The 27,276-nt window shown below is 60.0% G+C and overlaps 9 protein-coding genes across 9 annotated transcripts in view; 5 read left to right on the top strand and 4 right to left on the bottom strand.

The window, feature by feature from the left end:
• The first annotated feature begins 145 nt into the window (after positions 1-145).
• On the top strand, positions 146-1,410 carry SPRG_08216 (hypothetical protein). The gene has a single exon (XM_012347460.1). The coding sequence runs from the start codon at positions 183-185 to the stop codon at positions 1,368-1,370; it is 1,188 nt and encodes a 395-aa protein (XP_012202850.1). The 5' UTR covers positions 146-182; the 3' UTR covers positions 1,371-1,410.
• A 36-nt stretch (positions 1,411-1,446) lies between these two features.
• On the bottom strand, positions 1,447-4,004 carry SPRG_08215 (hypothetical protein). Its single transcript, XM_012347459.1, has 11 exons — positions 3,686-4,004; positions 3,611-3,643; positions 3,311-3,561; positions 3,130-3,267; positions 3,040-3,080; positions 2,911-2,987; positions 2,793-2,859; positions 2,557-2,746; positions 2,420-2,503; positions 2,126-2,373; positions 1,447-2,079 (listed from the first exon to the last, which is right to left on the bottom strand). Exons 1-11 carry the CDS (start codon positions 3,990-3,992, stop codon positions 1,524-1,526), a joined length of 1,992 nt encoding a protein of 663 aa, XP_012202849.1. The 5' UTR covers positions 3,993-4,004; the 3' UTR covers positions 1,447-1,523.
• Positions 4,005-4,383: 379 nt separating this feature from the next.
• On the bottom strand, positions 4,384-13,871 carry SPRG_08214 (hypothetical protein; the record flags this gene model as incomplete). The annotated part of the gene is made up of 12 exons (XM_012347458.1): positions 4,384-4,811; positions 4,854-5,108; positions 5,151-5,431; positions 5,481-5,625; positions 5,679-5,777; positions 5,829-6,080; positions 6,135-6,228; positions 6,282-7,039; positions 7,067-7,478; positions 7,526-7,551; positions 7,601-11,697; positions 11,766-13,871. Coding segments are annotated over 12 exons (8,909 nt in total), but the record flags the coding sequence as incomplete, so codon positions are not given.
• Positions 13,872-15,883: 2,012 nt separating this feature from the next.
• Positions 15,884-17,410, top strand: SPRG_08213 (hypothetical protein; the record flags this gene model as incomplete). Its single annotated transcript, XM_012347457.1, has 1 exon — positions 15,884-17,410. One exon carries the CDS (start codon positions 15,884-15,886, stop codon positions 17,258-17,260), a length of 1,377 nt encoding a protein of 458 aa, XP_012202847.1. The 3' UTR covers positions 17,261-17,410.
• Positions 17,411-17,910: 500 nt separating this feature from the next.
• SPRG_08212 (hypothetical protein) lies at positions 17,911-19,629 on the top strand (the record flags this gene model as incomplete). Its single annotated transcript, XM_012347456.1, has 7 exons — positions 17,911-18,349; positions 18,392-18,561; positions 18,626-18,803; positions 18,849-18,915; positions 18,975-19,099; positions 19,153-19,402; positions 19,448-19,629. The coding sequence occupies 7 exons, from the start codon at positions 17,911-17,913 to the stop codon at positions 19,608-19,610; spliced, it is 1,392 nt and encodes a 463-aa protein (XP_012202846.1). The 3' UTR covers positions 19,611-19,629.
• Positions 19,630-20,001: 372 nt separating this feature from the next.
• On the bottom strand, positions 20,002-21,934 carry SPRG_08211 (hypothetical protein; the record flags this gene model as incomplete). The annotated part of the gene is made up of 10 exons (XM_012347455.1): positions 20,002-20,312; positions 20,363-20,583; positions 20,633-20,718; positions 20,766-20,937; positions 20,981-21,137; positions 21,195-21,309; positions 21,356-21,464; positions 21,515-21,564; positions 21,611-21,691; positions 21,740-21,934. 10 exons carry the CDS (start codon positions 21,932-21,934, stop codon positions 20,002-20,004), a joined length of 1,497 nt encoding a protein of 498 aa, XP_012202845.1.
• Positions 21,935-22,103: 169 nt separating this feature from the next.
• SPRG_08210 (hypothetical protein) lies at positions 22,104-22,739 on the top strand (the record flags this gene model as incomplete). Its single annotated transcript, XM_012347454.1, has 1 exon — positions 22,104-22,739. The coding sequence occupies one exon, from the start codon at positions 22,104-22,106 to the stop codon at positions 22,737-22,739; it is 636 nt and encodes a 211-aa protein (XP_012202844.1).
• A 198-nt stretch (positions 22,740-22,937) lies between these two features.
• On the bottom strand, positions 22,938-24,410 carry SPRG_08209 (hypothetical protein; the record flags this gene model as incomplete). The annotated part of the gene is made up of 7 exons (XM_012347453.1): positions 22,938-23,069; positions 23,118-23,409; positions 23,466-23,583; positions 23,632-23,728; positions 23,773-23,853; positions 23,897-24,310; positions 24,354-24,410. The coding sequence occupies 7 exons, from the start codon at positions 24,408-24,410 to the stop codon at positions 22,938-22,940; spliced, it is 1,191 nt and encodes a 396-aa protein (XP_012202843.1).
• A 1,435-nt stretch (positions 24,411-25,845) lies between these two features.
• Positions 25,846-27,276, top strand: part of SPRG_22218 (hypothetical protein) — a gene marked incomplete at both ends in the record, with an annotated part of 1,828 nt that continues 397 nt past the window's right edge. Inside the window, one exon of the mRNA XM_012347541.1 lies at positions 25,846-27,244. Within this exon, the coding sequence (XP_012202931.1) occupies positions 25,846-27,244 (1,399 nt within the window). The remainder of the gene's footprint in view (positions 27,245-27,276) is intronic.

The following is a 27,276-nucleotide window of genomic DNA, read 5'->3' as shown; positions in this document are numbered from 1 at the left end:
CCAGCATTGCACATGCCCCATCCTGCGGTAATATATCTGCCTGGCTCGTCGTCTCGTTGGCGACCGTGCTGATGACTTGGCCTGGGCGATTATTTGTGGCTATCTGTGGCTATTTTTTATGGCAATGGCGGCCATATCCGGTCCAGTACGGATACCGTAGTGTTCCCAACGTCGCCACCGCCATGCCAGGAATGATGACGAGGGGCCAGCGCCGGGCCTTGGGCATAGCATCCCAGCCGCAGTGGCCAGCGGACCGCGCCGACGCCTTGATGGACGAGCTCGAAGAGCTCATCGACCAAGATGCTACCTACTCGTCGGACGACGAAGACTCGACCGTGGACATGGACGCGGACGAGAGCGGCGACGACGACGAGGGCGAAAGCGACGATGGCGATGTGGGCCTCTCGCCGCTGCAGTGGGCCAACGATATCCCCGTGCCCAAGCCAGCGCGGTCGGCGGCGCGGCGCGCTCCAGATACGCGGTCCTGGCTGCGGCTCTTGCTCGAAAACATGTTCTGGTCGACCATTGGCGCTGCGACGCTACTGCCGCTGGTGCTGTACCGCTGCCTCTACGCGCCGTATTGGCCGTTGCGGTGTCGGTCCTTCTTTTCGTTCCTCTGGACGATCCTTCTCAACTGGATTGCGCTTGGTCTTGTCGCGTCACTGGCCTTTGCCAGCGCCTGCGACGCCCAAGGCTTTCTCGCCGGGCGTCTCTTCAAGTGGCCATCGAGCGTGTCCGCCATCGAGGCTTGTATCGCCGAGCACAACGTCATGGAGCTACTCGCGCCGTGCCTCGCCTCGCAGTCGCTCGCATGCTTGCCCCTCGACGGCGTGACCCCGGCGTCCGTGTACACGCCGCTGCTGCAAGCGCTTCTAGCACTGCTCATTGTGTTTCTTTTGGGTCTCCGCTTCTACTCGAGCCGCGTCAAGGCCATTCTCTTGCTGCTCTTTGCCGCCCACCACGCCTGGAAGAAGCTGGATGTGTTTAAAGCCCGGTCGGCGGCGGCGTTGACCGGCCTCGAGCCGTCGTTTGCGTACGCGAACGAGCCGATTTCGGTGCTCTTGGACGGCTACGGGCTGCACGAAGGCGCGTATGTGGGCTGGATCCCATACTGGGCATGCGGGAAAGACCAGATGGCGTGCCCGGTCGAGTACGTGACCCGGCTCCACCACGGCAGCGTCGCCGTGACCTTTGCGACGGTCGACGAGTATATCCCGTGCTACTACCGTGCCCCAGTGCACGAGAACCACGACGAGCTCCGCACGCAGAACCTCGCGTCGCACGTCTATGCGTGCTTCCACGAGCTCCGTCTCGTGGTCAAGGACCGAAAGAGCCAGCCGGGGTGGTCGCTTCATACGCACGAGTTATAAGTACTGTAATGCATGCAAGAGCACTCGATTTTGCGTAGAGATTTGAGCTCTCGCGCTGCGTCAACGGGTTCCAACAGTTGGAGTCAGCGATAAGCAGTGCATCCGGTGTAGCGCTTTAGGGTGTACTACATCTTTATATTTCGTTCCTATGGCTCAACGCCGCCCACCCGGCATGACGCGGCCAATCTTGGGCACAGCCTTCTTGCCGATGAGCGAATCCTTCTTCACTTGAGTCACTGGTGCTTTCGGAGCTTCGAGCACGGGCGGTGTTGGTTTTTTTGTTTTTTGCCCTTCGAGCGACTCGACGCGGCTCTGGAGCTTGGTGATTGCATCCGAGTAGAGGGCTTCCATCTCGTTGACTTGTTCGCGCGATACAAAGTTGGCGTCAATCGATGCCGAGAGCTCCGAGCGACCGCTCTGCGCGTGCTCCAGCTGCAACCGGAGGTCGCCGATCGTGTGTTCGAGCCGCTGGATCGTCTGCGTATGCAAAGCGATTTGGGTCTCGAGCTCCTTCTTCTCGTTGCAGACGTCGCTAATCCGATCGACGCTGTCGCTCTCGAGCGCAAAGTACTTTTCTTTCGTCGCGCGGAGCTCGTGGCACGTTTCAAGGTGCGCGGTGCGCTCGCTCGAGAGCTCGTGCTCAATGTTGTGCCACTCTTGGTTGGCGCGATTCGCAATCTGCTTGTGCGTCTCGACCTGAAAATCAAATCTATCAAGGTTTCAAGACACGCCATCCAGGACAATCCATAGTGTACCGCTGCTTTAGAGCATGCAGTTCGGCGCTGTGCTGGGCCGTGAGCGCTTGCAATTTGGTCTCAAACGCCTGAAACACATCGGTCGACGACGGCGATGTGTCGTCGGGTGCGTCATCGCTCTCGGCCGCTGCGCATTGGGGCGCCGGTGTTTGTTTGGCCATGGCAATCTGCAGCTGGGTTGTCGTCTTGAGCGCTTCCATCTCGAAGGCGATCTTGGAGGCTTCGAGCCTCGCTTCGTCGGCTTGGTTCTACAAGGACGCTATGTGGGACAAAGGCGCGTTTAGTTGTACATACGATGAGAAGCGCTTGTTGGTCCCGCGATGCCTGCAGCTCCGTGTCGAGGCCGTGCAGCTTGTCTTCGTACGCGTCGACTTTGGCCTAGCATTATCGATACTTCTTGAGCTCCATTTCGTTTGTCATGATGCTGGGACCTGGAGCATCTCGACGAGGCGCTTGTAGTCGGGCACGACGTTGACGTGCGCCGACACTTGAATTTGCATGGCGCGCTGGCCGAACTGAAGTGTCGCGAGACTCTCGGCCGCTTCCGACACCTCGGGCGTCACTGCAAGAATGAGGGCTGTCTTGGCGTTGCCGCCCAAGCTGTTTTGAAGCAGTCGGGTCCTTCAAATACCGATATCTTAGTTTGGTACATATTGACAAGTTGTACAATTTGCTGTCGCGGTACGGCACGTGCGATTGCTGTTTGCTGAGCGCCGAGATGCAATTGCCAAGCGCTAGTCGTGTACTATGAGACATGTGCCGTCGCTCGATCGCGCAGCTAGTACCCGATAAGGACAGGTTGATGGCCTTGAGCTCGTTGACGTGGGACCCGCGGACAAGCGACTTTTTAACCCGCTCCGACCTGTTAGTCCGTGGATGATTGGTTCTATGCCATTGGAGAGTCTACATTGCACCCGGCCAAGTCGACCAGATGGAGTTGGCTCTTCTGCACGACCTGCGCATCGGCATTGGACGACGGCCTCGTGATGATGATGTGATCGCACCTGGGACGACGCCTGGGCCGCATCGATGCGCTCGACTTGAATCGTAATGACCGCGTGGCTTCGGCTCGAGTGCGCGTTCATGTTGGTGGCGGCCACAGTGCGGTTGGCATTGCCGACGTGGATCCAATGCAGACACTCCTACGCCAATCGATCAATAGATTGATACATTGATAGATGGTACCTCGACCGAGTGCACGTGCTTCTTTTGAACGCCGTCGACAAAGACGCCGTCGTCTTCGCTTTCGCGGATCGAGAGCGGCGTCGGAAGGCCGCTCAGTAGATCCAAGACGCGCTCGCAGTAAATTTGCACAAAACTCAAGTGAAATCGAAGCCCGCTGTCGGCAGGCGCGGTGAAGAGGCCCTGGAGACAGCGTGGAATGACGCCGCGGTCCGGTCCGTCTCCGTTCGGACCCATCATCGTATGGGTCTTGCCTAGTTGCAGACAGGTCATTGGTGCAAGAGCAGGTACATATTGTCATACCAGAGCCGGTCTGCCCATAGGCCATGATGGTCGCTAGTCAAAGTGTTGGCGAGAGATGCGATGATGTCTCGGTACCGTTGTAGCCAAGGAGGACGCTCTGCACCAACTCGCTCGCGACGCTTGCGTACACGGTGTCCTGCGTCGTGTCTTGTCGAAAACACCCGTCAAATTCAAAGTCCTTCGCAGTCGTGTCCTTGTAGACGAGCCGCTTTGGCAGCGGATTGCTCTCCGGGGCGGCAATCGTGACGGCCGTGCCGCCGCCGTCGCAGTGCGATGCGCCGCCCGTGACAAACGTCGAGCCGTCGTCTTCGGGCGCGGCGGCGACGAGCTGCGGGCGCAGGCGGCAGTAGACCTTGACCCGCTCGCACACGACCCCCGCCATCGCGCCACGTTGGTTACGCCGCGCAAAGATAGATCCGGATGGGCGGTGGCTGCAAGGAGGGGTAGGTGTAGCTAGATATGAAGCAAAGTTATGGACCTTGCGATCCCGGTGCGGCAGGCCAACACATGGTGCGTCTCCGTGATCAACTCGGTGCCTTCAGAACCAGCGACGACGACTACCGAGTGAACGAGGTAGCTGGAGGATAGGCTGTCGGTGGTGCACCGCTTTGCGTGGGCCGCCGACACAAAAATGGAGGCGCGTTGGCTCCGCAGTAGCCGAAATGTACAGCGATGCATGCCACGTACACTATATTTTGCGAGACCCTCAGCGATGTCCTTGACACGGTGTGATCAGCCACCTTGTCCAGCAACCAACCACCTTGTCAAGCAAATAGTGTGAATAAGAAATGAGATGGGGGCACCAAGTACGCGGCATCTAGGACCGAAAGCTCCCCGTTGTGCGGTGGTTGGTGTTTTGGCTCACGACCTTGCACACGAGGTCTTCAACGCGATCGCGCTCCCGGTCGTCCTGCGGTTCGAGGGCAACCTTGACGACAATAACGCTCTCGGCTTGGATCGAAATGCTCACGCCCGTATCGGTGCTCACGCTGCTCAAGACGTGCCGGACCGGGTACGCCCACAGCACGCGCGGCTTGAGAACGCTCGTCGCGTCAAGCGCCATGAGCTGGTGCGACGTGGCGAGCACGACGCGTGAGCCTGGCAACATCACATGCAGCTCGTGCTGCTCGTCGATGGACAGCGCATCTTTTGGGAGCTTGGCGAGAAGCATCGCGATCATGGCCGTCTCGTCCGAGTAAATCTAGACGACATGATGAGCACGTCGCGATCGTGAAGAACAGACCGTCAAGCGCTTGTCGCTCGTCGCCATCATGCGCGGCAAGCGAACACGCTGGAGCTTGGGCTTCTTGTCGTGGGTGGCGGCAGAATACGTGATGCCGGCCGTCGTCTGGGCCGCCAAGTCGAGGATGCCAGCGGTGGGCTTGACCGCAGCGCCAATGATGCCTTTGCCGACGCCTTCGACAAAGCCCGTGAGGCCGTTATGGAAGGCGCCCATGACGGGCTGCGTGATGACGCCCGAAACACCCGCGAAGATACCCTAGCCGACGGTGAGTGGCATCGCACGAATATATGCGTCTACCTGGCCGAGCTGCTTGGTGCCGAGGAGGAAGCCAGCGCCGACGTTGGTGGGCCCTTGCGACGCCTTGCGGTTGGTGCGCGCTTGGATGTACGATTTGTCCATTGAGAGGTTGACGAGGCCCGTCGAGATGCTTCCCGTGAGCTTGCTCGCGGCGTTGAACGTGCCGTAGACCGAGTTTTTCACCAAGCTCTCGGTGCCGCGGCTGAGCCCTTTCATGAATTGTCCCGGGCCTTGCACCATGCCTGCCGCGGGCTCATAGAAAAAGTCTTTAACGCCACTTCCTACGCATTCGTCGTATCTTGAATACACCTGTATATGGCATGGTCGTACCGAGGTTGGAGACGAGCCCGAGCGGGTTGCCAAGAATCTCGGCCGACCCAAGGAGCGAGTACACTTGGCGGAGGCACTGGGTCGTGTAGTGCTGGCGCACGGACGACACGAGAAGCGAGATGGACGAGAACGAATACGAAATGTGCTACGCATAGATCCTCCGTCAACGCTTGCATCGGAGGCAGATCGACGACGCACGAGCGCGTTGAGATGCAGCGATGCATTGTCGATGTTGGCCAAGTTGGTCTGGAGCACGCGAAACATGAGCGGAACGACGGCCATAACGGTCTCCTTGGCCTAGCCACATGTCTCTTTTGAGCAGGAATAGGTACAGCCATCGACACCGACTTGGCGGGACAGGGTGCTCTGGGTGAACGTGACGCAGAGCTTGAGCGGGTGCAGCTGCAGCGTTTCGAAGTAGACGCGCGGCTCGCTCTTGGCGTGGAGCTTCTCGACGAACGCGAGCGTGTGGTCGGTGACAAACCAGTGCGGGAAATAGCTCTGCACGACGTTGACGCCGTCGCCCACGAGCTGCGCGATCGAGAGCAAGATGGACGCGTCGAGCTGGAGCGTCGCGGGCTGCATGAGCGCTGAAAAGTACTAGGTATCGAGGTCATGCCATCGTGTTGCAACCGGCAGCCATCGAGTTTATACCTTAAAAAACTCAATGTCCGCGCTGTAAAATAGCCGAATGAGCGAGAGATGCACAAATGGTGCGGGCTCCGTCTTGCCCTCGTCGTCGGTCGCGCTACAGACCCAACAAGCCCGTGAGATACAAGACGAGAAAAACTCAAGGGGTACGGGCTTGGGGGCGACGACGGAGCGAAGACCACCGGGAACATGGCGTTGGGCGTCTGGTTGTCGATCTGGACACGCTCGATCGTGAGTTCGACTTCGTTGTCGTCGGGCGTGAGACCGCCAATGACCATGACGTTGGAGACGGTTAGCACGAGCAGCTCGGCGGGCGCGCCGTCAATGAGCGACAACACGGTGTGCGGGAGGACGCAATCGACAATGTAGCGTGCGTGGCGAAGCAGTGGCGGCTTCTTATTCCGCAACAGCTCGTCGCGTGGGGATGGCGCGTGGGCTTGGATGTAGAGCACTTTGGTGAGACCGTCCAGCACGACTTGGAGAAAGACCTTGGCGCCGTTCAGCTCGACGTGCTGCACATCGTCCGCGATGCGATCGACGTGGACTTGGCAGCTCACGGCGTTGGGAAAGCTCAGCGCCAAGGTGCGTTCGTCGACAAAGTACGGCTCGTCCCACCCGAAGCAGAGGTCGTCTGTTGGCAAGAGACGGCGCATCGTGGGTTTCGCCGTCAAGTTGGCCTCCGTAAGGACGTGCTGGTGGAAGTGGACGACGTCGTCCGAGAGGTTGACGATGCGATACAAGGGCGCACTCGACTCGTGCGAGAACACCACGTAGATTTGCGTGCCCCGGTAAACGCGGATCTGGACGCGCACGATGTGGATCTCGCCCGTGACCCGGTTCACCGCGTTGAGCGCCGTCTCCCCCACGTCGTGAAGCGAGAACTTGCCGGACCACTTCCAGCCCGACGCCTACACCCGACATCCATATGAGACCACCAACGCAACGCATGCAAGTACGTCGGCAGGGCGAACGCGGACGCACGGGTCGGTCGGGTCGCTCATCGTCGACCAATGGAACGTCGAGAAGCTATCCCGCTTTGGTTCATATTGTCGACTCCCGACGAGGTTGGGCGGCGGCGTCGACGAAGCATCGAGCGTCGGGAGCCGTGTGAGGTCTCTCTCCTTCAAGAGCGTCGACGGACAGAGCAAGAGCGCGTACGGCGTCTTGTTGAGCACCATGTAGCGCGGCACGAACGTGATGATCGTGGTGCGGTGGTCGGCGTCTCGCGAGAGCGCGCCAATGTCATGCCACTCGCGCGTGAGGTCGCTAAAGAGCCGGTGGCAATTCTGCACCGAGTCGCTAATGGCGTCGAGGCGGACGAGCGAGCTCGACGTGCGGAGGACTTGGCTTTGTCCAAGCGAATGGTCACATCACTCGTTCCCGACACCATGTACGGCAAGCGCCCGGCGGCCTCGTCCAGCTAGTACAGTCATCATGTGTGACCTGCATCCATATCGAAAGTACGCTACCACGGCGTCTTTGGCGAGGGCCTGCAGCGAGGCATGGATCACGTCGGTCTCGAGGCTGTCGGACGACGAGAGGTTGCTGCCCTTGGAGTTGCTTCCAAACGAAATGAACGACTTTTTAGATTGGAGCCGCGCCGCGTCCACGTCGTACACGAGCGACAATGCCGTCTGGTCGTAGAGAATGTAGCTCGGAAAGACCACGGCCTGACGCTGCTTGAACGGCGACTCGAGCAGTGCCCATTGAAGATAGTGCTGGCGGCCGCTGGCATCGTCGACCGCCCAGATCGTCTTGTCCTTCTCGGGCACGTGCAGCGGCTTGAGCGGGCTCCAGCGCGGGTCCGCGAGCGCCATGGACGCATACGTCTTGTAGAGCAACGACGCTGCATAGACGTGGATGACCTCGCGTGGTGCGATCGACTTGGAAAAGACCAAGTGGATCTGCACCGGCTCGATCTCTTCGTCGAGCTGCGGCGGCCGCGCCGGCGCGTCAAGCGGCGGCACCTTCTTGGTCGTAAACATGAGCATCTGGATCGGCATCGGGCACCGGTTCTCGATCGTCATCGGCGCCAAGACATGAATCGCCACAAACTGCGAGAGCGCGTGTCGGTTGCGTGGCGCGAGAAGCGCTGAGACGACGCGCAAATGGAAGTCGCCGTGCGTGCACACGTCGACGGTCGCGCTCGCAGAGGTGACTGTCGCGCTAAAGGTCGCGAGGCACTTGCAACCCTTCTTGCTCACGGACGTGAGGGGGCACGTTGCAATGGTTTCGATTGCCTCGGCGTCGATGAGAACGGGCGCACTCCAGCTGTACCCGGGCAACAGTGGCCTAAACACGAGCTGCGTGTCGCCGAGACCCTTGCACAGCGTGAGCGGCAACGCCTGAAACGTATGGGGCGCGATCTCGCACGCCTCGACGATGCGACTGCTGCCGTCTTCGTCCTCGGTCAGGACAACGCCGACACGGACAATAACGTCACCGTCGTTGTACACCCGCGCGATCGACGACATGGTGAGCGTCCGGAGTCCGTTGACGCACGCCACGTCCAGAAGCACGGGCAAGGCGGCCTTCTTGACGCATTTTTCTTTCGGTGAGAGGTGGTACACATAGGCGCCGGCGGCGTGGAGTCGGACGTCGTTGAGCGGTTGCCACTCGTCGCCAAAGCAGAGCGAAATGGTCTGGTCGGACGGGAAGAACGTTTCTTTGGCGAGCTGGAGCGGCACCGTCTTGTGCGGCGGCACGCTCAGCGGGCGCCGGCAGTCGGCGTTGGCGGCCCAGTACGAGATGCGCTCGTCGCTGTCGTTGCAGACGTACACGCCGCAAGCGACATCGTTGTGCACTTTAATAGGCGGTGATGCGCCGAGGAGGTGTCGGAGCACGCAGCAGAGATTCGAGAGAGTCGAGAGCGACACGTTGAGGCGGCAACTCTGTGCTTTGCTGCCATGGAACGACGCTCGCTGGATCGTCGTGTCGTCTTCGACCGTCGTCGCCAAGGACGCGCGGAAGGACCACGGCTCGAGGCACGGCTCCCACGCGCCAAGGGATGCGTTGAAGCACCAGAGACTCATGCCTTCCTTCTCCGAGAGCTGGCGCTCGGGCTCGTCTGAGAACTGGACGCTGAGATCGCTCGCCACCGACGCATTGGTCGAGCTCTTGTACGCTTCTTTGAGCAGCAAGTTGTACAGATAGAGCTTGAGCATTGGAGCAAACGTGTCGCCTTGCGGCGAAATCAGCGTCAAGCTCGCACAGTTGAAGACCAACGTGAGGAACCAATCGGACGCCGACGGCGCGCCGCTCGACGCGCGCGACACTTGCCGCGCATAGCTCCGCGCGGTAAAGTACAGCAGCGCCATGTCGTCGCCGCTCAGAACGCCGTGGACGTCGAGGAGGTAGGCCGAGATCTGCTGGACGCTCTCCGAGAGTGCCATATCGACTTCAAAGCCAAAGCCAGCACAGAGCGCGCGCCCGACGCCATGGACGAGCAAGTGCAGCGTGTCACTGAGCCGCGGCATCGCTGCCGCAAGCGGCCATGCTTCGCTCAGTAAGAGCAGTGTTTCGGAGCCTTTGACATTGACGACCGGTCGCTTCTTGGACTGCGCGATGTGAGCTTCGAGCGACCCGAGGACGCTGAGAATCCGCCCGGGACTCGCACTCAGCTGCACGTTGTACTCGAGGAGCTTGAGCGTCACGTCGAGCGAGCCCGTTGTCGTCGTCGTTGAGGTGCGCGGTGGTGGGCGTGGCAGCTGCTTCAAAAACGCAACCACCGACACGAGTGTGGCAACGTGGGGCACGACGTGCAGCGTGTCGAGACTCAACACAACCGTCTTGTTGCCATCGTTGGGCGAGAGCTCGACGCTAACAATAAGCGCGCTCGTCTCAGTCCGGGCAAAGAGATGGAGTTCGAGGGCTTTGACGGTGTCGGTGACCGACAGATCCCCCACGGCGGCTTGCAGCGTGATCGCGCGGTTCGTAAATTGCTCGAGTTCCAGCCGCGTCGTCGCCAGCTTGAGGGACACGAGGGGTTTGTGTTGCTGGACAAGCGTCACCGTTAGTGCGGGCACGACAATACGGGTGCGCAGGACGACAGTGTCGTCGGTCGCCTCGGTCTCGGCCGCCAGCGTGGCCATGGCCTCCATGGGCAGCGCCGTTGCCAACAGATTGTCTTGCACCACCGCGAGGGCGTACGCGACTTGGTCCTGGCCGATATCGAGTGTCACTTCTGGCGCCAGCACGTCGAGGATGGTGTCGTGCTTGGCGGATACAAGGACGATTTGCGCGCCTTTGGCGTGTAAATGCGGCGGCAACCCAAGATCGAAGGCCACCGTGTACTGCTCGTAGTCGGTCGTGAGGTACCGCGACGACGTCACTTGCATCGACTCGACGCGGACGACCCAGTCTGCGACAGCGCCGGTGCTCGGTGGCAGCTGCATCTCGATGGTCTCGATCGCCGCGTCGACCTTGCAACGCAGAAGCGCCGGCGCCATGGCCGTTTTGCCCAAGCCTTCGCGCGCCAAGTACAACCACGTGAAGAGCTCCGCGACGCGTCCGAGCGTGTACTGACCAAGGGCGACAACGTACGCGTGGTGGTAGGTCATGTGGACGTGTCCCAGCGCTGCCTTGACGTACGAGGCGGCATTGTCGCGGCCCGAGAGCGCGCCGGCGCCGCTGGTTTCATACCGAAAAGTCGCTTCCCCAGGCACTGACAAGAGCGGCACCTTCTCCTCTTTTGTGCCCGAGAGGTGCACGTCATTGGATGCAATATCGCAAAAGACGTCGCCGTTGAGGTACACGGCCGTGCGCGTGTCGAGCTTGCCGCACACAACGTCAAAGACCAAGTCGTCGGCGGGGTTGAGATGCCAGCACACGCCAGACGCGCGCAAAATCACTCGGGCGAGAAGAACGTCCGAGATAATGACTGGGCTCAGTGGCCACGGCACGATGAAGCACAGGAGCGCTTCTTTCAGCACGTGGTAGTTCCAATACACGTCGCAGTGCGGGAGCTCGAGCGTCAGGATCGGCGACGCGCCGGGTGCCACCACGCACGTCCATGTTGCCGCGTCTTGCATCGCCAGGAGGGTAGTCGTGACGCGCTTATCAAATGAATACGACCGGTGCGTCGTCGTGGCCACCGCCTCTTTGCAGAGAAGCTGCTCAACTTGTCCTAGGAGCGTCAACGCGCCATTTGCCTCGCGGGTCGCGTCTGCGCGAACGTTGATGGCATCCAACTGAAGGCCGGACCGAAGCACTTCATTGCCGACGACGCGCAACTGCATAGCAGGTGTCTCCACATGGACGACGAGCGGCGTTGGCAGGCCACGGACCTTGGTGGTAGAATGTGCTGGTGGCGCCAAGTACATACCCAAATGCACGAGGGATCGGACTTGGCTTTCGAGGACGTTGGCGAGCAGCGGGCCGAGCACCACGTTGTAGTTCCAGATCCTCGTCGTCGTCGTCGTCGTCTCCTTGCAAGTGCCTTGGACGGTGCACGGGAATCGTTTGAGGAGCCGGCAGTTGTGGGCCAGTGTCGCATCGTCGGCGAGTAGCTGCAGCTGGCTCACGGGCACCAAGAGCACATCGACCGCTTCCAGCGACGAGGTGAACGCTTGACGCACGTCCTCGGTGTGGAAGCTGCCGCCCGTCATGTGCAGCAATAGAATGCATCGTCCGCACCCGCGACCGCGACTTGGACTTGCGAGGCATGCACGACAACGTGCAGAGGCAAGATCGCCTCGTCGTCGTCGCTGCTGCTGCTGGCGTCGTTGAAGGCTGTCGATTTGGACGAAGCAGGCTTCTTGTCGAGGTCGGGCGTGATGTACTTTGCGATCTTGTCCATGGCTTTCTTGTGGTACAAAAGGCGGGCCGGATCGACTGCAAGAGTGATGCTCGAGAGCGATGGCTGGGCGTCGTACTTGAGCTGAATCAGCGGCGCCTTGGACCGCAAGTGCGGGAGCGGACCAAAAATGACGGCAAACGGCGAGTCGGCCGGCACGGTCGCGTCGAGGAGCTCCATGTGCCCCACGGAAAACTCGACGTTGCACTCTTGCCGTCCGTGGCCAACGTGCAGATGGTGCTGCACTGAGAACGCGATCGCACTCATGTCGAAGCGGACAAACTCCTTTCGAATGACTTGCTTGGCGTCGTTGAGGCTCTCCTTGGCGACCGCGACTTGGACGCGGTCCATGCTAAAGTCGAGGCCCAAGAGAATGCCGGGGGACTTGGTCGTTTTGGCCGTTGTGGGCGGTGACGGTGCCACGGGCAGCGCGTCGTCTTCAAAAAACCACGAGCCCACGTGCTCGTACACGAGCTGGCGCTCGATGGGCTCGAGCGTCACCTGCAGGGCCGAGGTCGGTGTCGGTGGGCCCGCAGACGTCGGCGACGGCGGCACAATGGGCTCGGCCTTGCGCGGCGAGAAGAGCGAGAATTTCGGCGTCGGTGCTCCATTGGTCGGCGACGGCGCCGGCGACTTTTTCAGAAGGCTCCACTTGGCCGCCGCCTTTGTCTTGTCTTTAATGTGTTTTCGACGCGTCGTCTCCATCGCAACCTCCTCTTTCGCGCAGAGACGGAAGAAGACCAGCGTCTCAGCCGTCAAGCGCGGATCGTCCTCCATCGCCTGCAGTAGCGCAACATCTGCGGGCTCGAGCGGCGGCTTCCATGGCGCGAGGCTGAGCGACCGCGTGTAGAGAGGAATGTACGCAGCGCGCATCTTGACGAGGTAGACGTATTGCCGCCAGGACGGCGGAAGTGATGTCGTCGGAAGCAAGAGTCGACGGGTTGCGCTGATCGCATACTGCCACCACACGCGGGGGTTGCCGCGCACGCTGACGCTCGGGCGCTGCTTGCGGCACTCGCTGCGCTTGAGGTACGTCTCGTGGGCGCTGAAGAAATGGAGCACGTTGGTGATGTCCTTGCACTGGGAGGGCGCGACGGCGACAACGAGATCGGACGCGGCGACGCGGACGCGGTAGCGAGGAATAAAGTTGTACGAGGACGCGTCGTGGTTCTCTGTGATCTTCGCGGTCGTGCTAAAGGGCTCGACGAGGTAGGTCATTTGCGTGCCGCCCGTGGCCTTTGCAAGGTCCCAGTAGATGTAGCAACTCTTGAGGTCGACGAGCTTGTGCACGAAGGGTGTGTGCGAGCTGGACCGGTCGAGGAACGCGACGTGGCCGTTCGCATTCGTCGTCGCGACCTTGAGCTCGTCGATCGAGATGCCAAAGCTCAGCGGATGCGAAGAGACTTCCATCGACGTGTCTTCGTACCGAACATGGATGCGCTTGAGCTCAAACGAGAGGTTCTCGAGCACCGTGTTCATGATCTTGTCCTTGTACTTCCAGCTCGAGCTTTGCTTGGTCTTGGCCTCGGTCTCCGTCGTCTTCTCGCGCGGACTCGTCGGCGTCGCCGCGTCCGACTTGCTCGCGCAGAGAAGCTCGCGCATGCGCAGCTCGTGCTGCTTGGCCCAGCGGAGGCGCTCGCTCTGCGTCGCCGCGTTCGCGCCTTCGTGGCACGGCCCGAGCACGACGTAGAGGTCCTCCAAGACGACGTGCACCGACTCCTTGGAGAGGCGCTTCCATGGCACCTTGATGAAGAGGTTGCCGAGCCGCCCTTCCTTGAGCACGAAGGGCAGGCGCAGCGCGTCGAGGGCCTCGCGCTTGAACTTGAGGTTGGCGAAGCAGATCTTGCCGCCGAAGAGCGCCACGCGCATGCCCTCCTTGTCGAAGCCATCGAGCCACTCGGAGAAGTAGTCGACGACGAGCCCCTCGATGTAGCGCTCGAACATGCTCTTCCCGACTAACCGCTAGGTGTAACGGATCCGAATTGTAGCCAATCAGGAGACGCCAATGCGTATGATTGGTCCAAATGCGACGAACGACGACGTGGATCTTCGGGGACAATCTGTGCATTGCACATATTCCATCAAACTGGAGATAACGGGAGGCAAAAGAGTGCGATATTCAGACACGTCGGGTATCGTAATAGTTGCGTGCAATTGTTCGTAGGGTAAAGTCTTGGACTTTATCGAGTTGCGCGGCTACAGGGCCGATCGCAGGGGTATAATAGCCCTGCGATCGACGTCGGATTGGATAGGTCAAGATGGTCCAGACGACAACGCGGTGGAAACAATGTTGTCTCGCTTCAAGCCGCTTGTCGAGCAAGAACTGTAGTATGAGTATTGTCGTGTTTGGTTCTAGGTCGCGTGAGGAAAGGGTGGGTTTTTGCAATGGATGACATCAGTCGTCAAGATGCTTCCTTGGGTGGTGCGAAGGGTTGGCGTACGTACGAGGAAGAAAACCGACTCGATATCAGAGTGCGCTTGGATTGCCTGCGCCTGCAATGGCCAAGCTGGCAATGGCGTGCTAGGAATAGCGTTAAAAATTGTAGTCGACCCACTCAAGACGTTAGGATAACACGAAAGCAACAGCCGCCGCCATCGTCGTGATAGCTGATACAAGCGTTCCGTCCAAAGCCAAGTGAAGGAACCTGAAGAATACCCAACGAGTGCAGAGAAGAGGATGCTTGCGCGCTGAATTGCCTCGACGCGACCTATCATCTCGACTGACGTGCGATCGAGCAAGCAGAACGCGGCGCCCAATCCCCAGCGCCACAATTTAATACCGCAAGTCGACTCCAGGGGACCATTCGATTATGCTATGCTAGTAGGTTGCGAGACAGACCGCGAAAGAGAGCGCTGAATGTGCGACGACTGCGACATGCCAAGGGCTCTGCATGATTGCACGAGGAAAGCCATTTCGAGCCCTTCCACAATCATGTAATAAATAATTTGATGCCAAGAAGATGGGTGCGCCGACGCGGCCTTGTCGCGGGCGTTCAGTTGCCGCGAACGTGCTACAAGTAGCTTCAGAACGTCGCCTCCGTGTACAGTGTACATGCGCCGGCCCTCGGCTCTCGACCACGCATTTTTGGCCAAGGCTGGGACACGTCCATACAAGACGCCCATCAAAACGAAGATCGCGCGTTATAACTGTACCAAGCGTGTTATGGATGCGCTCGGTACACTTCAACAATCGCTGCAATGGATCGACAGGGTGTGGACCACGGCCGAACGAGCGCGAACGCATGCCGTCTTCAACGAGGCTCGACGCCATAGCCTTCCACAACGAACGGATTGAGATGCCGATTGCATCTACTTTTCTCTTGATGGCGGCGAATCGAAGAGCAGAGTCCAAGGTGTTCAATTTACGTCGCCCGATTCTGGCGTGCGACGTCGTTGCGTCTCTTGTCGTCGGTGTGTAGGGCTTCTTCCACCACCTCATGGAATGCATTTACACCTGCATGTACACGGTACTCTAGCTTGCAGAGCGCAATTGCGGCCTCCAAGTAGCGCGGTCCAGAGGGGTATATCAAAACGAGCTGCAAGGGGCGGCCGACTGGGTGGCCTTCAAGGTTCCGTTGCGAGGTGGTTGATCACAAGCGGCGCCGTTCCGCCCAGATGGTCGCGGAGCAAATTCACGCCGTTGTATCCTTGCGTCGGCTTATTTTCTCATCGGAATCTTATCCGCCGGCCTTTCTTTGGCGATGCTTTTTATTCGTACGTTTTATTGTACACTTGCTATTTGTAAGAAACGGGAATAAAACGCAGTCGATTTCGATATTTGCCACCGGTTCAAGAAACCTCAGCCCATATTCAAAGCTTGAAGGTGTCAAGCGTTGTCGACGCATACTTAAATCAAATCACTTTGTAGCCAGGGCCAATATCTTGAAGTTGCGCCCAGCTGGCGCCGCGAAGATTGAATCGGTCGCTGGGCTTGGTCGGCCCACAACAGGTTTTTGAGATGACGTTCCCCATCACGTTCCGTGGCTGGCGCCAGCCCGCCGTCGCGCGACCGCCCTTTGACCCGCGCCGCGCCTGGCGCCGCGCCTTCCTCGTGCTCCAGATCCTCCGCGCGCTTCGCATTCTCGGCGAGCGCGCGGCCGCCCGACGGGCGTACCTCGAGAAGCAGCAGATGTACATGTACGGGTCGGGCACACCGCGCTGCGCGACGCCAGGCTGTAGCTCTAACTGGTACTATGTGCAGAAGAACGGCCACTGCACGGCCTGCAATGCGAACCGGACGCGCCAGGCGCCCGACTTTAGCATGATGGACACGCTGCGCCGCGCGGTCGATAAGGTCAAGACCGCGATCCGCGGCAACAAGGAGGACGAAGACATGGAGAGTGGCCTCGCCGACGAAGAGTACGCGATGATGCAGCAAGTCGAGTGGCAGCAAGAAACCTCCAAGCCGCACGCGCCCGTCTTTTCGCAGGCCAACGCGAACGGCACGTCGTCGCTGAGCCTGAGCAACCTCCGCCTGCACTACAACCTCTCGCGCATGCCGCCGCAGACCAACACATCGTCGAGCCTTCTCGACAGCAAGGTCGTCGACCAGCTCGTGCGCCACGCGTCGTCGTGCGCGGCGGCCGACGAAGGCCATTTGTGTCCGACGGGCGGCTGCGCAGAAATGCGTCGCGTGCTACATCACACGACCGTGCACCCGTACGCGGAGCCCAACTGCACCGACTGCATCAAGACGTACCGCATCCTCATTAGCCACGCGGAGCGCTGTGGCTTCGAGTCGCCGTGCCTTGTCCCGCGATGTGAAGCGGTCAAGTTGCACCTCCAACGCAAGGCGCAGACACAGATGGTGCTGCCGGCGCCGCCCGCCGACGGCCCGCAGCTCTGCTGGGTGCGGACGCCGCAAATGTCGTGGTGGCCCGCGATCCAGTACCCACTCAACTACCCGTTGCCGCAGCTGCCGCAGTATGTGCTCGACCAGTACCAGGAGGGCTGCCAAATCGTGTGCTTCCTCGGCGATCGCCAGTTTGCCTGCATCCACACGCAATACATCATGCCGTGGAGTCAACCCGCGCAGCCGACGGTTGTGCCCAACGCCGAGGTGTGCACGCACCCGGTGTGCGAAGACCTCCGGAGCTGCCTCGGGTACGTTGCGCCGTGCATCTTCCTGACGCACGCCAAGCAACAACAACCAACGACGGTCTCGCTGCCACCGCTGCCGCCGCAAGCGCCTCGGACAGGCCTGCCCTCGCTCCAGTCGATATTTTCGCGCGAGCCCAAGCCGTTGGCGCACCCGCCGACGTACGACGGCATCATGTACTCACCGGAAGTGCACATGAAGAAGCGCAAGCTCATCCAGACGTTCAACCGGGCATAGACGATGATGCCATGGTATATACTACATGTAGGGTAGGAGACGAGAAGGGCCGGGTAGGAGGTAGCCATAGCAGCGGCCGGCCATGTGTGTTGTAGTAGCGACTATTTAGGACCATAAAGCGAAGACAGCATTGGTATCTTCCACCTCGTGCGTCCTGCTGCCACGTCGAGCAAGTCAAATGCGTCTGGACCACATTGGAACAAGCCAGGCGGAATTCGCTTAGAAAGTACATTTGCGAAGATCGCCATGCGCGGAAACCAGAGTGGATGCAAAGAGTAGCCACGACATGGCTTGTCTGCGAGACGATGGCGTGTCTTTATTGCACGCCCAGACGCGCGCCGGGCGTGCGAAGACACGACTAGGGCGTTGCTCGATGGTCTCATAGCACGAGCAGATATGAGTTTGAGAGGAGGTGGACTGTCGCGACGGCGCAGGCTCGTCCGCTTCGCTTGTCGCGGTCGGTGGTCGTGGACGCCCGCTACAGTACGCGTGTGAGAATGCCATGTTGACGCAGCAACCTCGGGTTGCATCGTGGCCGTGAACCGACCAAGCGTCCAACGGCGTGTACTCATGTGTGGGAATAGCATCTCCGGGTTGGCACTCCGGGTGCGGATCGTGGCAAAAATAGGTACAAAGAAACCGGAAGCACGATGGACATTGCCGCCGAGCCAGTCGTGGCGTCGCTCCAGCGCTTCGAGGACGCCGCTGTGGCGCCGCCGCCTGGAAGCGAGCCCGTGACGCTGGACGCCAGCAGTAGCTACCGCGAGAACACGCTGGGCTACGTGCTGCCCTTCCTCTCGGTGCCCGAGCTCTTGGTCGTGACGCAGCTCAACAAAGAGATCGAGCGCTTCTGCGAAGTCGAGTGGAAGGAGCGCGTGGTTGCGCTCTATGGCCACGTGCGCTACATGGCGGCGTCGTACCGGCGCATCTTTGCGCTGCGCACCTTCTTCTCGCGCAAACCCGCGACCAACGTCTCGGCGCGGGTGTACCTGATGAACGCGGCCGGCGACACGACCTTCTTCCGCATCGACCACGGACGCAGCCTCATGTGCTCGCGCGAGCGCGCGTCCGTGTACAACCGTTGCGAGCGTACGCCTTGCCTCTATGACGCAAGCACTCAGCGTGCTCTAGGCATGTTTGACCTCTCGCTCCGCATCAACCGCTCGATCCAAGAGATCTCCGCGCTCATCGGCCTCGTCTCGCTCGACGAAGCGCGCGACTTGCTCAACGAACACATGAACCTCATGGCGTCGGTCGCTGCGCTGCGCGGATCCCTCCTCTTTGAGAGCGAGCTCTTCCAGGTCTTCTTCTTTGTCGCACGTCCAGATGCACCATAGTCATCGTGTGTGGTTGTGCTGTGTAAAGGTGTTTCCGGCCCCCGTGCTCCTGGATGCCAACGTGCTTTTGCGCGGCAACCACGCCCTCGACGACCCTGCGTTCCAGGGCGTGCCCCTCATGATGCAGCTCTGGGTCTCCCTCGACTCGGTCGTATACCGGCCGCTCTCGGTGCCGATCATGCTCGACTGCAACGAACTCGCCACCGGTACGACAATGCACTCCGCACCGCGACGCATCGCTTAGCTGGTAGGGCACAAAACGGTGCGCTTCCATGAGCTCGCGGGCATGACCATCGACATTGACGACAACAGCATTCGGTACCTGCATCGAGGATCCTCTTCCACGCAGCTTATCGCTTCCTCTTTGTCTCGCGTAGGCACAACTTGCAGCCGAACCACTTGTGCATGAACGTACTCGCGAGCAACACGTACCTTCTCTACCTCTTCAACCCGACGTCGTTTCGTCCGCTCGACTGGAGCTACGAAGCCGGCCTGCGCATCGGTACGGCTTGGCCAACGTCAAGGTTTGAAGTTGGAATGTATTGGCATGGGTAGGAGGCCACACGCATCTACTGCCCCATCAGAAAGAAGGCGTCTTCCTCAATGCGGCCTCGAGTGCCCTCCGCGTCTTCCTATCGTACGGCAAGCTCGTCGAGAACCGAGGCAACGCGAGTGCGCCGCTGGGCATCGCGTGCAGCGAAGGCGACGTGGCCTTTACGTTTAGCATCATTGCGTGCAACCGGTTAACGCACGCGAAGCGGCTCGTGGTCTCCCAAGCGATGCGACTGTCGTTGCCACCGGCACAGTACGTGGCGCACTCCAGTTGCCGAGGTCGGATATATACATGTAGTCGGTCGGCCAAGACGGAGCGGCACGCGCACCTGGCCAACGACGCGGTCATCTGCTACAGCTTTGACGCAGCGAACGTGTTGCAGTACGTCGAGTTCGCCATCGGCTTTGAAGCGCTCCTCGACACCCTCGGCATCGCGTCGTTCCTGCTTCCACAGGCGTAGCTTTTCCTATTCTTATCGCATTACTTCCTTTGATTCCCGATGAGCGTCGTAGAGTGGCCTTCACGCCTCGGCACGGGAGCTAGCACCGTGAGGAGTGAGTGATCTCTGGGTCCCCTCGCGCTGATCCGTTGGTTATGGCGGCCGGCGTCTCGTTGTTTCTGGTCGGCCCTTCTGTATCAAGTGTTGCTGGTTGATTCAACGAGCCAAACTTGTGAGTTGGTGGTCATGCGTTGAGAACGAAGCTTGTGATTGGCGCGACGAGGCCACGTCGACTCACCACTAGGCTGTCGACGGGCCATTGCGTGCTTCGTGCCCTCCATGCTAGCAATCAATACCAGTTCCAGCCATTGCATATTACTCCCTTGTAAAGAGATTCTTCGTTCGCTGCTTTCTAGTCCCGCTTGGCTTGGCGAAACTGCTTTTTGCGCACGAGCAGCAGAGCAACGAGGCCAAGGACAAGGCTCGCAAGCGCCACCAGCTCCAACGGCGACGCACGGAGCCACTTGGTCATGGCGCGCGAGCAGAGCTTCCGGAAGCCACGCGTGAGCTGGCGCACCACGATCGGCGGCGGGTAATACGCAGTTCCGGCCACGGGATGGCACGTATCGTACGCCAAGAGCTCGTCGTCGTGCAGGTTGCGACCGCTGTAGCGCACGCAAATACGGCTGCCATCGTCGTCAAAGTGCATCAAGCCAAAGTGTCCTACGGACCACAGTCGCGTCCATGCAATTCAGGCAAAGCTAGATAGATACCCGAGCCTGGGATCGCGCCGTGGCTGTACGGCCCGCCCTTGATCGAGCCCGGACGGCCCAGCGCAGCGGCATGGAACGTGGGCAGGTGCCCGGGACTGTGGCTGCCATCATCCACCGCCAGCATGTGCGCATCGCCGCTCGCAATCACGATCGGGACGCGCGTGTTGAGCTCGTGCTCGCTGAGAAAGGCCACGAGCTCGGCTTGCTCGTGCTTGAAGTGCCTAGGGACACCCTGTCGTAGGACAATATTGTCCACAATGGGCCACGAACCCCCACTTGCGCTCGTCGTCGATCCACGGCATCGTATTCACCCAGACGATGAGGCCCACTGCGCTCTCGGGCGACGAAGCAGCGAGCTACACAGTGCAGAGATGTCGCCCTTCTGCGTCGTCAGGAGACGCACCAATTCTTGCTTGAACCAAAGCTTTTGTGCTGCGCCCAAGACCGTCTTGGTGGGTACATCGGGGTCCGTGTTGGGCGTGCGCTGCGACCGCAGGTCGGTGACGAGAAACCGGACACGCCCAATGGTAAAGGCTTGCTGCACCGGCCGCTCATTCGGTGCGGTGACGCCGGGCCTGTGACAACCGTTCGTTTTGAAATCGAGATGCTTCGGCGTACTTGTCTTGCAGCGGGTAGTGCGGCACGTATTCTCGGTAGGCTTGGAGCGACGCTTCTCGACCTGGCGCGGTGCCGTCGCTGTTGTCCGGACCAAAGTCGTGGTCGTCCCACATGTAAGCCATGGGCAGATCCATATTGAGCATCGCCTCGACAGAGCCTAAGGCCTCTTCCTTTCAAGACATGGACGCGTACCTTGCCGGCAGGCGAGGCAAACATGGATCGTACGCATTGCGAAACACGTGGACGTCGTTGACTTCGATGTTGTCGTAGTGGAGGTCGCCCATGTGGAGGAAGAAGAGCGGGTTGTGCTTGGCAATGGTCTCAAAGACCTAGCGCCGTGTCGCCGTGCCACGTGTAGGTAGCGAGCGTGGTTACCTTGGGGTTCGAGTCTTGGTCGGCGCAAGACGAAAAGGCAATCTCAAACGACGTGGGTGTCCCTGGCGCCGGCGGTAGCGAGATCGCGCCTGTCTGCGCCTTGAGCACCCTGGACACGGCGAGGTCGAGTTCGATCGAGGAGGACGCGAGAGAACGTACGTGCCGGCGCCATACCGCACTTCGTACTGCATCGGGCCCGGCACCAGGTCCTACCCACATGACGGTAGTACGCTTGACCAAGCCAAGACGGTATACGGTGGCGTGGAAGTCGAGGAGCCACGTCGATGGGCCCATGGCCTGCTTGGCGCCTTGGTACACGCTTGATGCACCGGCCGCCTACCGCATGCAGTAGAGTTCCTACGCCATAGTACTGGCCACCTCTACCTGCGTTACGTGGAGCTGGACTGCGTCGGGATCGCAGCCGGGATGTGTCATGCTCGTGGAGACGCGAAGACGGAGCGACGAGCTTGTCATGGCCCCGCTCCAGACCCAGTTGACGGTTGCATCGTCGCACGTGAGGGCGATCGCGGCCGGCGCCAGGGCGACGAGGGCCGCGGCCTTCTGCAGCAGCCGCAGCATCTTGGTCGTATCGACTTTCGTGTTGTGGTGGGTTGGGTGCCAAAATCGCCCACGATGATTGGCCAAAAACAAATCCAACGAACCAATGACATGCAACGCGCGCTCGAGTTTGCACTTGGATCTTGGACGATCGCAGTCGCGATTTCCCGAGCAAGAAGACAAGACTAGCATGGCGAAGAAGAGCGCTTGGACGACCCCACGGAAGGGGGGAGGAGCATGGAAGACCGGCGCCCAAGACGACCATGCGCAGGAAGAGGAAGATAAGACCTCGCTCTGCACGTACAAGTTCGGCAAGTGCTTGAACCCCCGGACGCGCAAGATCAACGGGACGCTCCACTCGCTCTGCTCCATGCACCGCATGCGCCAGAACGCCCATCAGCTTAAGAGCGACCGGAAGCGACGCGAGAAGCAGCGAACGACCGACTCGGGCGCGTCCTCGTCGTCGTCCGAACCCATGTCATCCACGTCGACGATCGTCGACAACGCGCTCCTTCTCTCGCTCAAGCACGACGTCGAGACGCTCATTCGCCTCGTCAAGACCGTCCTCAACCAGTCCCCGAACGCCAACGTGGACACGTGCTGGAGCCTCCTCTCGCTCCACGAGCAGCGCCCGACCCCGCAGGAACCCCAGAGCTTTCTCGAGCTCCACACAGACGGGCAGTCGCCGGACGACGTGCTGCACTTTAGTACAGCGCCATTCGAGTGGCCGGCGCTGCAGCTCCCGCTCGACAAGCCTGCGGAAGCGCAAGGGCAACTCCCGTCCTTGCTCGACCTCTCGCGCAGCCCGCACGAGACGGCGATCTAACTCGTTACGATCCGCCCGTGGGTCGTCGCCGCTGCATTATTTATATTCTACGCAATCAAGTATCTAGGACCGAGGACCGGTCTACCCGTCGACTTGATACTGTCTTGTCGCGTCGCACAACGTTTACAGCGACTCGATCTCGGGCATGCAAGGAGGAGGGTCTGTTAAATAGATTACGCCAGCAGCATGTCTCTTCTACTACTCGTCGTCGCTCAGCATCCTGGCACGCTTGTTGGCATCGAGGCGCTCGAGGGTGAACACAATCTTTTTCGGCGGCTGGTACCCGAGGATGCCGTTCGCAGCAGTGTGCAGGCCCGTCTCGGTTGGCGCCTAGATCCAAACGCTTTACATCTTGGCGACGAGGATGGACGCGGCTACCTCTTCGTGGCGCACCAAGCGGTGGGTCGTGTAGCGTCGAAAGACATCTTCCGTGAGTTTGCCACCATCGTCCCCAAGCGTCTTGGACGACGACCGAAAGTAGAGGCTGCCTGTGAGGTTGAGGAGGCTAAACACGTTTTTCCCGACGCGGTTGATCTCGTCGTCGGTCGTCGCGCACGGCAGCACCAAGCAGCACTTGAGCTGCGGCTGGGACGCGCCAAACGCCGTCACAGTCGAGCGCGGCTGGTGCGTGTGGATATGGAAGAGCTCGTCAAAGGCCTTGGTGCCCATCCTATACCAGAGGTTATTGGCGTTCTCTACGTAGAGCGATCAAGGGACACAGCGTACGGGCCTGGCGACGCGGTGTGGAACTCGATCACGTCGCCAAAGCGCTTGTTAAAGACGTGCGCGTGCAAGACGGAGCGCCACACCATGTCCAAGTCGGCAATCGGAAAGAAGTACACGTCTCACGAACGTGGCCCTGCGGTAATAAGGAGGCGTACAAAATAGCCACGGCCCGTCTCGGGCTCGGTTGCGGGCAGCTTGCGCTTCAACGACGCGGTGGTCGCTTCGGTGGGCTGTGGTGCATGCAGCTGCAATTCGGCGTTGGCCTGCAACGCTGGTCAAGAACCTTCAAGGAGCTGACGAGGGATACCTTGTCGATGACGCGGGTGTTTTGGTTGAGGAGCACGATGCGTTGATGGGCAACCTTGCTCAATGAAAATGTTAAGCAGCTCTACATCAAGAAATAGTTTGGGCTTGCCGCTTCGCGATATCACCATCCTACCAATCATGGACTTTTCGACAGTGTCCGAGTCGCACGCGACCCAGAAGCGCTCGGTGCTGGACCCATCGGCCGACGTTGTGATCTTGACGCGCTTCGCCAATGGCGGGATCTGGCGATGGCGAAAGCCGGCCTCGCCGTCGTCGCCCGACTCGTAGTACATGTGGTCGTCGTCCTCGTCGTCTTCATCCTCATCGTCTTCGTCGTCGTCGTTGTCGTTGTCGTCGCCTTCGCCTTCGTCGCCTTCATCGTCGTCGAGGTCATCTTCGACATGCCCATGGCCAGCTCCATCGTGGCCGTTCGCATGCGGGTCGGCGCCACGCGTGTTGTTGTGCATCTGGAGCTCTTCCCAGTTGTTCTCGAGGAGGTAGTCGGTCGCCGCCTCGAGGTTATGGTCGTAGATGCGGAGCTAATGATCTGTTGTCATGAGTCCTCCTACCGCATGCGCCTACCACTTGCTCAAGCACGGGCGCGGGGATCGCGGGGAATATCGGCTGCAACTGGTCCATCGGCCCTCTTCCTGCGGCTTGTTCAAATGCTGAGCTGTCCGGAAAAGCGTGGAGAGTAAAAATAGGCAATATTAAATTAATATTCCGGTATCCGGACCGCCCAAAAGATCGCAACCTTTAGCGTTGAGACGCCCGAGTCCTCGCGGCCCGCACGCGTCGCTGGTGCATCGCCTTGCCGAGACCATGCCATGGCTCGCCCGACCGCCTTCATAGGTGCAGTGAGCTGATCGGTGCAGCGGAAGCCGATCATTTGGCACACAGCATGTGCCAGCCGCGTCGTGCTCAACCTCGATAGTACACGCTCCAGCAAGTGCTAGCCTCTCTTTGTACTACGACCACAGCCATCGGTGCATCAGTCGCACCTCCTATCGTGGCTGCAGAAGCTTCAATGGTAGCCGCCAGCCGCAGCGCGCCTATGCACGGAGAAGCTATTAGGACCAAAGCTGTCGAGCTATGTACGTCTGTCCGACTTGACCAGAACGTCGGCGCATCTCCTATCAGCTCCAACCATTGTTTTTGGGTACCTGTAAGCAGCGTCGTCGGCTACACCATCATGGGCGCTACCGGCATGTCCAGATAGCGGCCAACTGAGAATGAGTGCACGACGACGACGTACAGCCGTGTCTCTTGTGTCATCGGGCGCGATAACGACTGTGACATCGCGCATCGCCCGTCCCGCAATGCTTCAAGGACGGCGTGGGTGTAATCGGTGTAGGATCGCGCCAAACGGTGGTCGTTGCGCTGAAATTTGTTCGCGCTTGTAATTGCAGTTGGTAACACGGATTGAAGCCGAGGCCATCGTTGCCCCACTACCTACTCCTTTCGCTGCGTCTACCCTGTCGCCAAGTAGACTGGCCACGCATCGTCAATAAGGTGATGACCTTCATGTGACATAAGAGTGATTGCCTTCAATCGATGTGTGAGATCGCATGGCGGCGTCCACTTGGAGGACGTGTACCTGACCGATGGCATGTCGCAAGAGGGCACTTTAAATTCGCTTGTTCCTGACGACGACAGACTTCCACGTATGACGCCATTTGCCAGCGCCCATCCGCGATCTCTGGCCGTCACTCCGTCCGGCCGCCACGTCGGTCCGCTGCTGCGTCGGCCTGCTAGAGGTGTCGCCATCGGCTCGAACGGTCGTGTGCGTTTTATTTTATTATTATTAGCGCTTCCTGATCCTCCGGTTGCGGCTGCTGGAGGTGAAAACAATGCATACCTTTCTCTTGCAATTTGTAATGAATTATTTTAAAAGATCCAGAACGACTGTGTCGTCCGGATACAGCGAGCGAATCAGGACGTCGGAATCGTATCTTTAAAAGTTGACATACAAACACCAAGGTAATTAAATTCCACTGCAAGTGTTTATGGCCCGGCAGAGTAAGGGCACCTACTTAGTTTTTCTTTTTAGTCCCATCCGCGCGGAAGACGGGTCATGACCACGACGTTCTTCCAACCGGTCAAGCTGCCCGGCGGCAGTCCGCCCGAGTGGACCGGAAGCGAGTCGGGTACCTCCATGACGATGATGGCGCCCGGAAGCTCATGCGGCGCGGCTGCCTTAGAGCGATCCTCGGTCCATATGCGGCGACGCACCGAGACCGGCGCCCGCCCGCTGGCCATGTCGCGCGGGCGCAGCGAAAGCAGCGGCCTCCGAGGCATAGGAAGCTATACGCGGGGTCGCAGCATGAGCCTGCCTGTCGACGACGTTCCTAGCGAGAGCACGGACGAGCTGCTCATTGACATTGACACGCCAGTCTCCAAGTGCATGATTTACACGACGCACGTGCTCGAGCGCACCAACTCGGCCACGAGTGACAGTAGCCCAACGGGTGACGAAGAGTACGCCCCTCGCCCCACCGAAACGTGGCTTGACGAGGTCATGAACAGCAGGAACCCCGTCCAGCACCGCAGCACGACGACCGTCGACGACGCTCGGCCAGTGTTGCACGACCGGTTGTCGCAGCTTGCCGGGCCCAAAAACTTGACGTCGAATCGGAGCCGAGGCCTCTCGGTCGCGGGGCACGACCCGGGCTACGTACGCCACGGCAACTCGCCAGCGCGCAACGGCGACACGTCGCTTCGGCTGACTGGCAAGTCGACCGCGCTCCTCAACTTTCCACGCAACACGCGCCGGGCCGTGGGCGCGACCGTCGGTAGCAGCCTTGGGCAAACCCTCGCCAACTCGACGCCCGAGCCGTCCATGACGCCGTCGCTCTCGTTTGACGGCAGCAGCATGCAGAAGAAGCTCGCGCTTGATGAGCCGTCCCAGGCGGACGGGTGTCGCGTTTCGCTTTTTGACTTTGCAAAAAAACACGAAAGCAAGAAGCCCAACCCGGTCGCCGTCGCGCTCGAGAAGATGTGTACGAAGGATGCGACGCTCAACAGTCCGGCGAAGAAGGACAAGGCGTCGAAGAAGTGGTGGGAGCTCTCCAACAAGCACCAGAAACAACAAGCACCGCTGTCGATGGAGAAGAAGCTTGCGGCGCCCGACCTCTCGGCGGTGCCCAAGAAATCGATCCTCGTTGCGACACCGCCGACGCCGACGCGCCTCACGACGCAGACGTTCGACGACAATGACGAGGATGACGAGAACCACAGCATCTTTAGCTCGCTTCGGAACGTCGACTTGGTCTCGTCGTACATTCGCGAGTCGGCGACCAAGGACGCGGCCATGGAGGAGGACATTGCCAAGGCGCTCGACGACGCCGAGAGCGACGAGAGCACGCCGACGACCACCGTCGAGTCGCCCGTCGTCGAGTCGCCCGCCGTCAAGTCGCCGCCCCTGATTCCCGCGGCCGCGCCCGGGCTCCTCCGGCCGCCGCCAAAAAAAGCCCGTGGCAATGCCAACATGGTGGCGTTCTTGGGC

The sequence above is a fragment of the Saprolegnia parasitica genome (assembly GCF_000151545.1).
Source record: "Saprolegnia parasitica CBS 223.65 unplaced genomic scaffold supercont2.36, whole genome shotgun sequence".
Lineage (NCBI taxonomy): Eukaryota > Oomycota > Saprolegniomycetes > Saprolegniales > Saprolegniaceae > Saprolegnia > Saprolegnia parasitica.
Note: the sequence above shows the minus strand (reverse complement) of the source record. Positions and strands in the feature narration are given on the sequence as shown.